Raw genomic sequence first — 16372 nt, 5'->3', positions numbered from 1 at the left:
TCTTGAGTGCAGAACCAGGAGTGATTCCTGAATATCATCATGTGTGCCAAAAAAACAAAACAAAGAAAAATGTATTCAAAAATATGAATGTAGTGCAAAGTCTCTTCTACAGTGCTCAGTTTACTGTTTCAGAGTATGTGTATGGTTCTTTACACTGATTTCAGGCCTGTACAGGAGATTATTCAGCAGATTTCTGAATACATCCATTTCTTTTTCTTTGAAGTGTGCATTAATGACCTTTAGAAAGTTATTCATTTTATAAACATTTAATCAACACATGCAATTATTAATTCCTACTTTATGAAATCCTGCTGTGAAATCAAGTTGGTTGCAGAAATCAAAATGTTGATCACAAGTTAGAGCCAGCTATTCCTCTTCTCATCCCAGCTCACAACTGGACCCAGGTCAGAGGACCCCCCCCCCCACTGAGACAATCAATACCTCACTAAACAGAACCGAAATAAATCTGGGGAGAGAGCAGGTGGAGAAAGAGAAGAAAATCTCTATTCAAATAGGAGTCGAACATGAAAATTAAAGAAAAGTCAAACAGGGTATTTTAGCTTCATTGTGGGGTCCTCCCAAGCTGTGATTAGGGGCTCAAGGGCCACCTGTCACTCTATGATACTCGATGATGCTGGTGAGGCTAAGTGGTGCCAGGGATAAAACCCAGGTTGGAAGCTTGCTGGGAAGCACCAAACTTCTGTGTATCTTTGAGGTTCCAAATAAGGTATTTTTTAATTTTTTAATTAGTGAATCACCGTGAGGGCAGAGTTACAGATTTGCATATTTTCGTGCTTGTGTTTCAGTCATATAATGCTCGAGTACCCATCCCTCCACCAGTTCCCATTCTCCACCACCTATGAACCCAGTATCCCTCCCAGCCCCCAATCTCATCCCCCCTACCCCACCCCGCCTCTGTGGCAGGGCATTCCCTTTTGTTCTCTCTCTCCTTTTGGGTGTTGTGGTTTGCAATAGGGGTATTGAGTGACCATCGTGTTCAATCAATAGTCTACTTTCAGCACACTTCTCCCTTCCCGAGCAGGTTCTCCAACCACATTTTACTTGGTGCTTCCTACTCTATTTGAGCTGCCTTTTCCCTCAGAATGTGAGGCCGGCTTCCAAGCCATGGAGCCAACCTCCTGGTACTTATTTCTACTATTCTTGAGTGTTAGTCTCCTATTTTGTTATTTTACACTCCACAGATAAGCACAATCTTTCTATGTATGTCTCTCTCTTTCTGACTCATTTCTCTTAGCATGATACTTTCCATGTTGATCCACTTATATGCAAAGTTCATGACTTCATCTTTTCTAACAGCTGCATAGTATTCCATTGTAGAGATGTACCAATGTTTTTTAACCAGTCATCTGTTATTGGGCACTCAGGTTTTTTTCCAGATTCTGGCTATTGTATACAGTGCTGCGATGAACATACAAGTGGAGATGTCATTTCGACTATACTTTTTTGCTTCTCTGGGATATATTTCCAGAAGTGGTATTGCTGGATCAAATGGAAGCTCAATTTCTTAATTTTTGAGAAGCGTCCATATTGTTTTCCAAAGGGGCTGAACCAGTCAGTATTCCCAACAGCAGTGTAGAAGGGTCCCTTTCTCTCCACATCCTCTCCAACAGCAGTTGCTTTTGTTCTTTTGGATGTGTGTCATTCTCTGTGGTGTAAGGTGGCATCTCATGGTTGTTTTGATCTGCAGCTCCCTGATGATTAGTGATGCAGAGCATTTTTTCATGTGCCTTTTGGCCATTCATATCTCTTCCTTGGGAAAGTTTCTATTCATTTCTTCACCCCATTTTTGATGGGATTTGATGTTTTCTTCTTGTAGTGTTCAACCAGTACCTTATATACCCTTGATATCAACCCCTAATCAGATGAGTATTGGGTGAATATTCTTTCCCATTCTGTAGACTGTCTTTGTATTCTGGTCACTGTATCTTTTCTAGTGCAGAAGCTTCTTAGTTTAATGTAGTCCCATTTGTTTATCTCTCTTTCCGCTTGGTTGGTCAGTTGCATGTCATCTTTGAAGATATCTTTAGCTTCAATATCGTGGAGGGTTTTGCCGACCTTGTCTTCAACGTACTTTATGGACTGTGGTCTGATGTTGAGGTCTTTAATCCATTTTGATTTGATTTTTGTGCATGGTGTCAGGTCGAGGTCTAAGCCCATTCTTTTGCATGTGGTTGTCAGTTATGCCAGCACCACCAAATAAGGTATTTTTAAGAAAAACATCTAAGCATTTTGCATGCTGAGACTGCCCATCCAAAGTGAAGATATTTCATGAACTAGGCTAAACCATAGACTCCCAAGTTTTGCCCAGCCCGTCATCAAGAAGACAACTTTTCAGCCTTTCGGCCATATAAGATACAGACCAAACAATATAATAAGCTCCCTAGAACTCTCTACTATCCAATCTACCTGTAAGGTGTGCTAAATTATTTCCTAAATAATTGTCATTGGAGTGCAAAAGCCTAGTTGCCTTTATTGCTTAATTCATCAAACTCATAAATAAAAACCCTTATGTACTTTATAACTGTTTCTCCAATTCCTGTCACTTAGAGGAACCTCCTTTACAATGCTAGGTGTTTCTTCTCTTTAGTCACTTACTTATAAAAGGCAACAATACTCATCACTCCCAGAACTTGCCTCCTATAACACAGCCAATAGCCAACTCCCACTATTGCACTGATGGAAAGTAGGCTGTGACATGGCTGCAAACGTGGAACTCTGTAAGCCACCTGCAAAGCGGAGCTCCACCCAGAAGCTGTGACTTCTGCAACTCTACAGTCTTTTGGCAGAAGAGGAATTTATGGAAAAAAATAGCACGGAGTACATGTTAAAGGTTTTCATAGCGCTGGCATTTTAAAGAACCCAATCATCTAAAATCACAGAAAAGTCAGCGTCAATGGAACTCAGGGTCTGGGAAGAGACCACAGCAGGTAGGTACTTGCCTTATACATGATTGAATCGCAAGGACCTCATATGGTTCCCCAAGCCCCAACAGCCCCAACAAAACTGAGGCCTGAGCACAGAATCAGGAGAGAGCCCTAAGCATCACTGGGTTTGACCAAAACCAAAAAGAGAGAGAGAGGAGAGAGAGAGAGAGGGAGAAATGAAAAAAACAATTTAAAACCGGATGTGTATTTTTCTTTTCAATTTTTATTTGAATTTGAAACACTGTGATTTAAAATATTGTTAATAACAGCGTTTCGAATATACAATGTTCTAATTCCACATCCACCACCAGTGTCACTCCACTAATGCCAAGGCCCTCTCTCACCACCCCCGCTCCACTCCCTTCATCAACTCATTTTCTCCTTTAATTATCATTGATTAGGACACATGTTTACAACAGTGATAACATTTTTGGCTTTGATGTACACAGTTACTTCACTTTACCACCTCAAACCAATGAAACAGAATAGAGAAGCCAGAGATAAAACCTCAGATCTGTGAGAAAGGAGTTGGTACATGAAGTGGGACATGGAAAGCCATGGTGCTGAAAAATATGGATACCAACATGCAAAAAAAGAAGAAAAAATGTAATTGGATCTACACTCACACCCTTCAGAAAAGTGAATGAAGTAAATTCAAGACCTTGAGATTAGACTAGTAACCACAAAATATACGGAGGAAATGTCTAGTTAGAACTCTCCAGGATAGGGGGCTGGAGTGATAGCACAGTGGGTAGGGTGTTTGCCTTGCACGCGGCTGACCCGGGTTCGATTCCCAGCATCCCATATGGTCCCCTGAGCACGGCCTGGGGTAATTCCTGAGTGCAGAGCCAGGAGTGACCCCTGAGCATCACTGGGTATGACCCTAAAATCAAATAAATAAATAAATAAATAAATAAATAATAGAACTCTCCAGAATATGTACCACAGAAGTGTTTTTAATGTTTTTACTCATTGGCAAAGATAACAACAAAAAAAATGGGACTACATGGCAAATGAAACTCAGATTAAAGTCAAAAATACACCTACTGAATGGGGGACAATATCTATATATGAAACAGCAGGGAAGGGACCAATATAAAGAATCTATGACGCATAAAACCCAGCACTAATGGAGCAACAACCATTTAAAAAAACCAACAAAATCAAACGCCCTTTCCTCCTGGAAGGGAGCAACATGATGCCGGCCATAGCCATGCCACAAGTTGCCATGCCAGGCTGTTTCACTCAGGGCACCAAAGAGGGGGGCGAGTGAGAGCCCTCCCCACCCCAAGGGATGGATCCAGCCCTGGCAGGCAAAAACCTCCAGAATCCAACCACCTCCACGCTCAAGGCCATTCGCCACATGCTCTGGTCAAGCCTCACGTACGAGTGACTGTATTCCTGGACCACACAGTAATAGACACTCCCTACCCATTCTCCATAAGTACCACACCACATTTGGTTGGGTTCAAATAGTAGGCAACATCATAGAGGGAAACATATATATAATTATATGCATATGTACATAGTTTTAGATATATATACGAAAGCTCACATCACTCAACCTTTAACAACTTGTCAGTGATATTCTAAAGAATGTCTTAATGGTTCCTACCAAAATAGAACAATCTTCACACTGTATCCTCTATGGATACTTTTTAGTAGCATTTTCAGTGGTTTTCCATAACAGACAATACAAAATATACTATTTTGGTTGTGCCTTGGGACAGGTATTGCGGCTTGGGATGGAAACATCCCAAATTTGGTGGTGGGAAGGTGGTGGGATTGGTGTTTGAATATTAACTGTAATCAAATATTGTGAACCACCTTATAAAATAAAAATATTTAAAAGAAAAAAACTCAACAAAACAAAGCTGGGAAAGAGATAGACACTTCCATAAAGACATGAATGCCAAATATACATATTAAAGGTGCTCATCATCTGTTACTATTATGGAAGTGCAAATAAAAACAACAATGAGTATGACTTATATTTTTAAAAAACTGGAAATAATTTGTTGGTGATGCAGTAAAAAAGGAACTTTCATTCACTGTTGATGGGAATGTGTCTGACACACAAAAAGCAGTTTGAAGTTTTCTCAAGAAAGGAAGAACAGAGTTTCCATATGCCCCAAGGATTCCAATTCTTGGTATCTACTCCCCAAACACAAAGTCATTAATTTGAAAAGATGTACGCACACCAATGTACAATAGCCAGGATATGAAAACAACCCAATGTCTAACAACAGTTGAACAGAAAAAAAAAGTTCTGGTATATGCACACAATGGAATAACTGCCTAATAAAAGATAAAATCATACAATTTGTTTCAACTTGAGTGGAACTGGAGGGTACCATGTTCATCTAAGTCAGAGGGGGATGGATAAACCCTGAATGGCCTTACTCCTCTGTGGAGTGCAGAGAAACAAGAAAAGGGAATGGCCTGGATCATTAACGGCAAAGCCTTGATCTTGAATGACAGAACGGTGACACCAGTTATAGGGGATGGGTGAGGGCAGATGAGAAGATCTGAAAGTAACCAAAGGATACTGAAGGGAAACCAGAGGACTCACCGTCTGATGACTTCGGTCACAGTACCGCAACCCAAAAAAGTCGATCTCCACAAGGTTTATGTGCCGAAATACATGGTCCAGAACAATGGAGCCTTTGGTTGACTTCTGCAAAAATAATTAATAATTTTGATTGTCTTGCTGTTTTTATTTTTGAGAGTAAGATGCTTTCCTTAGTTGCAATTCTCACCTCTATAAGCTTACAACAGAAGCAATTTCACTCGTCCGTGCTCACCTTTTTAAACCCTGTCTCAAATACAAAGCAAAAGGGGTTTTCAGTAAAGCCAATTAAAGAAATTTCTTTGGAAGATTTTTTGTTTTTTTAGTCTGTTTCCTTTTGGGTCACACCTTGTGGTGCCCAGGCTTACCCCTTGCTCTGTGCTCAGGGATCACTCCTGGTGGGCTCATGAAACCATACAGGGTGCCAGGGATCAAACCTGGGCCAGACTTACGCAAGACAAAGACAAATGCCCATAATGTTATACTATCTCTCCAGCATCAGAAGACATTTTTCTAGTAACTTATTTTTATTACTATAATTTTTGCAACCTGGTTATAATGTTCTAATGTTTGTGATTTTGATGCACCTTCTCACGACCAAAGTGCCCACACTACTCCACCACTGTCCTGTGTCACTTCTAATCCACTTCTTCTTTCCTTTCATCTCTACCCTTCACTGCTGGAGAATGTCAGCCTTGTAATCTGAGGTTAAGAGTTTGTCATTATTCATACTGTCTACCCACTTGGGAAAAACAATTGTTAAATAATAGGGGGATTTAAATGAGCTTCATTTATTATGGGATCATAAATTAATTCCAGGGTCAAATGTTTCTGCTAATAAAAATGATCATTCATATGAAGAACATCTAATAAATTCACCATAGAAAGATTAGATAAAATCCCACAATTCTTGGCTGCGCCCAGTTTGCTCCCTCCTGAAGGTCAGTGAACCCGACCAGGGCCATCATTTCCCCCATGCCTGCACCCCCATCTTCCCTTTAGACCCTGAGCTCCCACCCTCCCTGAGCACCACCCCATTTGCCCCTTCTCCACCTTCCAGTGCCGCACCAGGTTTGCTCCCTCCGGCAGGTCAGTGAACCGGACCCGGCCGCCATTATCCCCTCAAGGCACCCCACCCACATCTCAGGAGTAGGCATGGTCTACGCAGAAGTGGGCGTGGCCTATTTTGGAGCCAGCGGCCACTCACACAGCCGCAGTTATTTTCCTCAAAGCGAGCAATTTGTTGTTACATCTCAGTCTTCATCACCTATATCTGTGAGTAATATCCTAGATATCCCAAAACCAGTAGGCCAATAGGCCACTAGTCTATTCCAATTTCACCAAAATACCAATGAATACAGTCAGCTGTACAAGCCCAATATAAAAGAGCACATTCTCCGAAAGCGTCACTTGAGGCCTCACGCAAGGAATAGAGGAACATCTGAGAAGAAGGACATGTCCTAGAAAAGGAAAATAAAAAGGTGACCACCATGGACCGAGCCCATCCAGAATCCTTTTTCACAACAAGAGGCATTAGGGATAGTGATCTTGAAGGTCACTCCTCCAACTTGTCCATACCACCACAACAACATGAAGAAACAGCGTAAATCCCCATCCAAGGCGAGGATGAGGAACGGGGTCCAGAAGCCTCAATAGGCATTTCCCACAAACCTGAACTTTCCAATAAAAAATTCAGAGATGAAATGCTGAAGATGTTCAATAAACTTAATGTAAAGATGGAACAGGTATTCATTAAATTAAAAGAGGACCTGAAAAAAACAATGAAATGGACAGCCCAGAAAATACAGGAAGAAATGAAAGAAGAAATAAAAATGCTAACAAAAGAAATGTCACAAATAAAGGATTCAGTAGATTAAATAAAAAAAAAAACTCAGTGAGTGCCCTCAACAATAGAATAACTACTGCGGAAGACAGAAAGCGTGATCTTGAAGAGGAGCTGCAGGAAGCCTATAGGCAATGACAATAAATGGAAAGAGACAAAATAAATAAATAAATAAATAAATAAATAGAAAGAGACTTCAAAATAGCTCTAGGTCGAATCAGAGTCATAGGGGATAATTTCAAGAGGAACACCATTAGAATTACCGGAGTACCAGAAGGACAGGGAACCAACCCCAATGAAAAGCCACTGTCATCATCACTGTCACTGTCATCCCATTGCTCATCAATTTGCTTGAGTGGGGACCAATAACGTCTCCATTGTAAGACTTGTTGTTACTGTTTTTGGAATATCGAACATGCCACGGGGACCTTGCGATGCTCTGCGTGTGAGCGAGATACTCTTGATAGCTTGCCGGGCTCTCTGAGAGGGGCAGATGAATCGAACCCGGGTCAGTCATGTGCAAGGCAAATGCCCTACCCTCTGTGCTATCACTCCAGACCATGAAAAAGTCACAGTCAAAGAAATCATTGCTGAAGAGTTCCCAGAGCTGGAGAATGCAGGCATCCAGATTCAAGGAGCCTGAAGAGTGCCAGCTAAAAGCCTGAAGAGTGCCAGCTAAAAGATGGCACAAAACCCCATGACAACAATATCTCTTAATGTCAATGGTCTAAAATCCCCAATTAAGATACACAGAGTGGCAAAATGGATTCAGAGACTGAACCCAACATTCTGCCGCCTACAAAAAACACATCTGAATAGCCAGAACAAACACAGACTCAAAGTCAAAGGATAGAAAACAATCCTGCAAGCAAACAACTCCCTCAAAAAAGTTGGGGTGGCATTACAAGGATTGGACAACATAGATTTCAGGTTGAAAAAGATTAAAAGGGACAGTGAAGGCCATTTTTTATTAATCAAGGGATATGTACAGCAGGAAGAAATCACAGTCCTAAACGTGTATGCACCCAATGAGGGACCAGTTAAATACCTACAACTGTTAACAGACCTTAAGAAGGACATGGTGAGCAACACAATAGTAGTTGGAGACTTCAACACTGCCCTATCACCTCTGGATAGATCAAAAGATTAAAACTCACCAAGGAAATACTGGCTTTGAAGGAAAAAATAGAAGAGAGAGGGCTAATAGATTTATACAGGGCCTTATATCACCCCCAAAAAAGAATACACATTCTTTTCCAGTGCACATGGAACATTTTCCAGAATAGACCATGTGTGGGCCACATGACATACCTCAAAAGAATCAAGAAGACAGACATTTTATCAGCTATCTTTTCAGACCATGATGCACTGAAGATAGAAGTTAATCATGTACAGACACAGAAAACCAAATCAAACACATGGAAATTAAACAACTCGATGTTGAACAATGAGTGGGTCAGGAAGGAAATCAAGAAAGAAATCAAAAGGTACCTGGAAACAAATGAGAATAAAGACACAAGCTACCAGAACCTGTGGGACACACCTAAAGCCATGTTAAGGGAAAAATTTATAGCCCTCCAAGCATTTCTCAGGAAGGAAGAAAGGGTCCACATAAATAACTTGACTTCACAGCTCAAGATTTTAGAAGAGGGACACACGAATGTCTTCTCCGCTCGTGAACGACTATGATTCTGGAGGCCCACTAACATTTCGAAACCCAGCGGCTTCTTGCAAAAATGCTTCTGGACTGTGAACTAAGCTACAGCCCCAAGCCGCCCTAGGAGAGGAAAGGTTTTTCTCTCTCCGACTTTCCTTTTGGCGGTGGCGGTGGCATGGTGACCACCATCTTTTAGAGCCCACTAAAAAGAACTAAGAGCTGGCAGTGACAGGGCGCGCGGGAGATCTCAGAATGGGGAGCGGTACCAGCACCATTTACTGCCCAGACGAGACCCCGAGCAGCCCCACGTAAATGCCTTCTCCACTCCTGAACAACCATGATCCTGGAGGCCCACTATCTAATTTTGGAACTCAGAGGCTTCTTGCATAAATGCCTCTAGACTGTGAGCTAAGCTATAGCCCCATGCCGTCCTGGGAGGGGAAATGTCTTTCTTTCTCGGCCTTTACATTCGGAGGTGGTGGCTATATGGCGACCGCCAACTTACAAGGCCCACTAAAGAGAGGTATGAGCTTGGAGTGACACGACTTCTGGCAGAAATTTCTCTGGACTTAGTTACTAAACTATCACAAATCCAAAACTGCGTGGCTGCAAAACCTCATATGCTCTTTATTCTCAGCAATGGAAAACAAATTATCAAATGATGCCTTTTCGGCAGGTCTGATTGTTGGGAGAAAATTCCAAATGATTATAGTGTGTTTGCTGTTGAAATATTGAATGTAAATCAAAGTAAAGAGTAAAGTGAAAAATCATCAACCACACAGGTGGGGGGTAGGGGTGGGATAGGAGGTATACTGGGGTTCTTGGTGGTAGAACATGTGCACTGGTGATGGGATGGGTGTTTGATCATTGTATGACTGAGACTTAAACCTGTAAGCTTTGTAACTTTTCTCATGGTGATTCAATAAAAAAAAGATTTAAATAGATGTTAATAGCAGGGAGATAACACAAAGATACTGAGCCCAAGACTGCAAGGTCCTGGGTAAGGCCTTGAGTTCAATGCCCCGTCTCTCACCACAAAATAAAAAATAAATATGCCATGAAGAAAAAAAAAGATTTTAGAAAAGGACCAACAAAAAGCACAAACCAGGCAGAAGAAAAGAGATAATAAAGCTTAGAGCAGAAATCAATGACATGGGAAACCCAAAAGACAATCAGAAAAATCAATGAAACCAAGAGCTGGTTCTTTGAGAAAATAAACAAGATTGATAAACCACTAGCAACACTCACAAAGAAAGAGAGAGAACCCTAATAAACCGAATCAAAAAAGAAAAGGGGAATATCACAACAGAAACCAAAGAAATTCAAAATATCATCAGAGACTACTTTGATAATCAGAGACTTCTTTGAACCTAGAAGAAATGGATAAATTCCTGGAATCATATAATCTCCCAAGGATGAACTAAGAAGACCTGGGATATCTGAATAGTCCTATTAATATCAAAGAAATTTAAACTGTAATCAAAAGTCTTCCCCAAAACAAAAGCCCAGGGGCTGGAGCATAGCACAGAGGGTACAGCATTTGCCTTGCACGCGGCCAACCCAGGTTCGAGTCCCAGCATCCCATAAGGTCCTCTGAGCACTGCCAGGGGTATTCCTGAGTGCAGAGCCAGGAGTAACCCCTGTGTATTGGAAGGTATGACCCCCCCCCCAAAATAAAAGCCCAGGTCCAGATAGATTCACTATCGAATTCTTCCTAACATTTAAAGAGGACCTATTGCCAGTTCTTCTCAAGCTTTTCCAGGAAATTGAAGAAACAGAACCCCTCCCAAACAGTTTCTATGAGGTTCATATCTCCCTAATACCAAAAGAAAACAAAGACATCACAAAAAAAGAAAACTATAGGCCAATATTCATGATGAATAAGGATGCGAAGATTCTCAATAAAATATTAGCAGATAGAATTCAACAACTCATCAAAAAGATCATACACTATGACCAAGTGGGATACATCCTGGGGATGCAGGGATGGTTTAACATCCTGAAATCAATCAACATCATCATATCAATAAAAGAAAAGATAAAAATCATATAATCATATCAATAGATGCAGAGAAAGCATTTTACAAGATCCAGCACCCGTTTATGATGAAAACTCTCGCAAAATGGGTATACAAGGGACTTTCCTCAATATAGTCAAAACCATTTATCACAAGCCTATGACAAGCATCATCCTCAATGGGGAAAAACTAAGAGCCTTCCCTCTAAGATCAGGGACTAGACAAGGATGCCCACTCTCTCCACTTCTTTTCAATATAGTACTGGAGTACTTGCAATAGTGGTTAGGCAAGAAAAAGGTAATAAGGGTATTCAGATAGGAAAGGAAGAAATTAAACTCTCACTATTCGCAGATGATATGATACTATACTTAGAGAACCCTAAGACCTCTACCAAGAAACTCCTAGAAACAATAGACTTGTATAGTAAAATTTCAGGGTATAAAATCAATACCCAAAAGTCCATGGCTTTCCTATACGCAAATAATGAGAGAGAAGAAAGTGACATGAAAAAAGCAACCCGGTTCACAATTGCACCTAAAAATATCAAGTAACTCAGAATCATCTTAACTAAGGTGGTAAAGGACTTGTATAAAGAAAACTACAAAACACTACTTCAGGAAATAAAAGAGAACACGAGGAAATGGAAAGATATCCCGTGCTCATGGATTGGAAGAATTAACATTGTCAAATGGCAATTCTCCCCAAAGCATTGTACAAATTCAATGTGATCCCTATAAGAATACCCATGACATTCTTCAAAGAAATTCTTCAAACACTCCTGAAATTCATATGGAATAATAAGCCTCCACGAATAGCTAAAGAAATTCTTGGGAAAAAGAAATTGGTAGGAATCAACCTCCCCAACTTAAACTCTACTATACAGTGGTAATAATTAAAACAGCATTGCACTGGAACAAAGGCAGAGCCGCAGACCAATGAATGGAACAATGAATTTTGACACACACCCCCAAATACAAAATCATCTAATCTTTGATAAGGTAGCAAGAATGTGAAATGGAGCAAGGAAAGCATGTTTAACAAACTGTGCTCGCAAAACTGGACAGCTACATGCAAAAAAAATAGGCTCAGATCTCTACCTATCACCATGTACAAAAGCCAGATCAAAATGGATTAAAGACCTTAACATCAGACCAGAATCCATCAGGTACATTAAATAAAAGGTCAGCAAAACCCTCCACAACATTGAAACTAAAGATATCTTCAAAGATGACTCGCCTCTAACCAGGCAAGTGGAAACAGAGATAAACAAATGGGACTATCTTAAACTAAGAAACTTCTGCACCTCAAAAGAAACAGTGACCAAAATATAAAGACAGTCTACAGAATGGGAAAACATATTCACCCAACACCCATCCAATAAGGGATTGATATCAAGGATATACAAGTCACTGGTTGAACTCCACAAGAAGAAAACATCCAACTCCATCAAAAAATGGGGTGATAAAATGAACAGAAACTTTCTCAAAGAAGAAATCTGAACGGCTCAGAGGTACATAAGAAAATGCTCCACATCACTAACCATCAGGGAGATGAAGATCAAAACAACTATGAGATATCATCTCAAACCACAGAGACTGGCTCACATCCAGTCAAAAGAACAAAAGCAACCATTGTTGGCTCGGATGTGGGGGGGAAAGGGACTCTCCTTCACTGCTGGTGGGAGTGCCGACTGGTTCAGCCCTTTTGGAAAACAATATGGATGATTCGCAAAAAATTAGAAATTGAGCTCCCATTTGACCCAGCAATATCACTCCTGGGAATATATCCCGGAAAGGCAAAAAGGTATAGTAGAAATGACATCTGCATTTGTATGTTCATTGCAGCACTGTTTACAATAGCCAAAATCTGGAAAAAAGCAGAGTGCCAAAAAACAGATGACTGGTTAAAGAAACTTTGCTACATCTACACAATGGAATACTATGCAGCTGTTAGAAAAGATGAAGTTATGAAATTTTCATATAAGTGGATCAACATGGAAAGTATTATGTTGAGTGAAATGGGTCAGAAAGATTGCACTCATCCCTGGAATATAAAGTAACAGAATGGGAGACTAACACCCAAGATAAGAACCAGGAGGTCTGAGTGAAATGAGTCAGAAAGATTGTATTCATCCCTGGAATATAAAGTAACAGAATGGGAGACTAACACCCAAGATAAGAACCAGGAGGTCTGAGTGAAATGAGTCAGAAAGATTGCACTCATCCCTGGAATATAAAGTAACAGAATGGAAGACTAACACCCAAGATAAGAACCAGGAGGTCTGGCCCACAACTTGGAAACTGGCCTCACATACTGGGGGAAAAGACTGCTGAGATAGAGAAGGGAACACCTAGCAGAGGATGTTGGGAGGACCCACTCAGGTTGAAAACTGCGTGCCAAAAGTAGACTATAGACTGAACATGACCACTTAATACCTCTATTGCAAACTACAATACCCAAAAGGAGAGAGAACAAAAAGTAATGCCCTGCCACAGAGGCAGGGTGGGGTGGTGGCGCTTGGGATGGGGGTGGTGGGAGGGATGCTGGGAACATTGGTGGAGGAGAATGGGCACTGGCGGAGGGATGTAAAAGATCACCGAATGACTGAAATGCAAACATAAAAGTTCATAAGTTTGTAACTGTACCTCACGGTGATTCACTAATAAGAAATTTTTTTTTAAATCCCACAATTCTTTCACTGTACAAAGCAGCTTTCACTCTCACACCTTACACATAGATAGATAAAATTAAAGTAACACTCAAAGATTTTCTTCTCAATCCTCAACTAATATGCCAGTAGATTAAAGCTGCCAGAGTTATTGTTCTGAAAGCCCTTGGGAAGATATTCTACTTAATCTCTTTCACATAGAAAATGTTTCCCTTGGCTTCTCTGGAGACTCCGATGCCTATCGAGAAATCCCATCTATATCTCCCCAGATCCATTTAATTAAGAGTCTTATCATACATTATATTAAATACCAATTACTCACACTCATAAGATGAACATTTAATCAACAAGCACAACTTCACATACCACATTACTCTTGAAAAAAATTCATTTGAATGGTATATGAACATTTACCATTTACCATTTACCAGATTTCTTCTGCCCCATTGTTGGCAAGAAAACAGGGCAGGAGAAATCCCTGAGAAATCACAGACTGCTGATGAGGCAAGGCTTTGTTCAGCTGCCTCTTCCCTCCGAGAATAATCATTATGTAATTACTCATACATGCCCAAAACCCCACAGTGCATCACTTTTAGCAAAAGGATTAGTAACATGAGAGAAATGTTTTGATTAAATGTATTTTAAAGTGAGTAATAAAAGGCAGTAAGAGCATACCAGGAGACGGTAGTGCTTGTTAAAAATCCCATAGGTATTTTATTCTGCCTAAATTATCTTGGTTAAGTTTAATTGTCCCCTTATCAAAACCTATTAGTAATTTATAAACAAAAAGTCCTTCCACATTACATGATTATGTTATTAGACATTTTCTGTTGTACAGTAACTATGCCATAATCAATAACTGTCTTTGTACTTACGTGGTTATTTCTTTAGCTAGAGTATGATTCTGGAAGTGAAATTACTCATTCCAAGGACATGTGTACTAAAGGATATTCTGACAGTCTGGATGACTGGGGAGCAAGAAGGAAACAGTTATAAGGTACAACTTATATTGCTTTCTTTGGGGAGGGTGGGGGTTACCACACCACGTGGGGCCTAGAGGACCATATGATGTGTCAGGACTGAGTCTCTAGCCCAAACATAATTTTCCTGTGGAACAGAGTAGAGGGAAGAGATGGGGGTCACACCCAGTGGTGATCAGGTGCTATTCTTGGTCTGTGCTCAGGCTCAGTCATGGTGGTGCCAGGGAGACCACCATGTTGCCAGTGATTATATCAGGATCGTGTGTGTGGAAGGCAAGTCTCTTTACCCCTGTTATGTTCTCTCTCCAGGCCCTCTTTTTCTTGGTGCAGGAGGAGAGCTACACAGTTTTCTTATTTAAAAACAAAAAAACATTTTTACCTAAGGAGATTTTATATGTTCTTTACAAAGTGGGGGGAGGGGCACACACTGCTGTGCTCAGGGCTTACTCCAGCAGTACCAGGAGAGTGTACATGGTGTAGGTGGGATCTGGTGGGTCAGCCACGTGCAAGGAAGGAGCCCTATCTACTATACTATCTCTGTCCCTGTCAACTTTTTAGTTAGGCTCTGAAATAGGCAAATTTTACAAAACTGCCACCGCCCCTTACACACACACACACACACACACACACACACACACACACACACACACATCCTGCTTTCAGTCCATGAAACCAGTGAAAATGATAACACTTCCATTTTTACAGCTGAGTATTATTCTACTATTCCAATGGACCACATCTTCCTTATACAATCACCTAGCAATGCACCTTCAGTTACTGTGAATAATTCTGCCATAAACAATGGCATGGATATATATATATACTTTATTGTTAATGTTTTCTTATTCTTCACCTAGAGACCCAAAAGTATGATTGCTGGATCATACAATAGATCTATCTTTAGCTTCTTAAGGAAACTGCATATTATTTCCCAAAATGATTTCACCAATTTACATTCCCACTAACATTGCACAAGGTTTCTCATCACACTCTCTCTAATACTATTGTCATTGTTGTTTTTGATGAAAATTGTTCTTATAGCTATAATACCTATCTCACTGTGGGCCCTAATTTGCATCCCTAATGATTAATGACGATTAGTATTTTCATCTGCCTAACCACCAGATCCCCTTTTTGGAGAACTGTTTATTTAAATCTTATGTCCATTTTTAAAAATTGTATGATTTGTTTAGTTGTATGAGTTTTTTCTCTTTTTTTGCTTTTTGGATTACACCTGGTGATACACAGGAGTTACTGTTAACCATGCACTCAGGTATTACTCCTGGCGGTGCTCGGAGACCATATGGGATGCTGGGAATGGAACCCAGGTTGGCTGCATGCAAGGCAAATGCCCTACCTGTGCTATCGCTCCAGCCCCATATGAGTCCTTTCTATAGCTTGTATACTAATCCCTTATCAGATATATGACATGAAAATATCTTTTCTTGCTGAGTAGACCTTTAGTTAATTTTCTTTTGCTGTACAAAACTTGTACATAACACTTTTCAAGCTTCTGAAAAATATTCTATGATGCCATTTCCACGTAAAATGTTGCCTTTTTCATACATATAATCTATTTTTAAAGAATGAACAAAAATATTATTCTACTCATGGAGAATATACACAACAGCAAAATTGCAAACTCCATCAAGTAGTTTAGCATATATTAAAAATAACAAATAAGGGGCTAGA

At 40.3% G+C, this 16372-nt stretch overlaps 1 protein-coding gene across 1 annotated transcript in view; it reads right to left on the bottom strand.

Moving 5' to 3' along the window:
- EPB41L4A (erythrocyte membrane protein band 4.1 like 4A) overlaps positions 1 to 16372 on the bottom strand; it is a 296687-nt gene that overhangs the window by 169467 nt on the left and 110848 nt on the right. Inside the window, exon 2 of the mRNA XM_055139615.1 lies at positions 5518 to 5622. Within this exon, the coding sequence (XP_054995590.1) occupies positions 5518 to 5622 (105 nt within the window). The remainder of the gene's footprint in view (positions 1 to 5517; positions 5623 to 16372) is intronic.

This window comes from Sorex araneus, chromosome 1 (assembly GCF_027595985.1).
Source record: "Sorex araneus isolate mSorAra2 chromosome 1, mSorAra2.pri, whole genome shotgun sequence".
NCBI classification, from domain to species: domain Eukaryota; kingdom Metazoa; phylum Chordata; class Mammalia; order Eulipotyphla; family Soricidae; genus Sorex; species Sorex araneus.
Note: the sequence above shows the minus strand (reverse complement) of the source record. Positions and strands in the feature narration are given on the sequence as shown.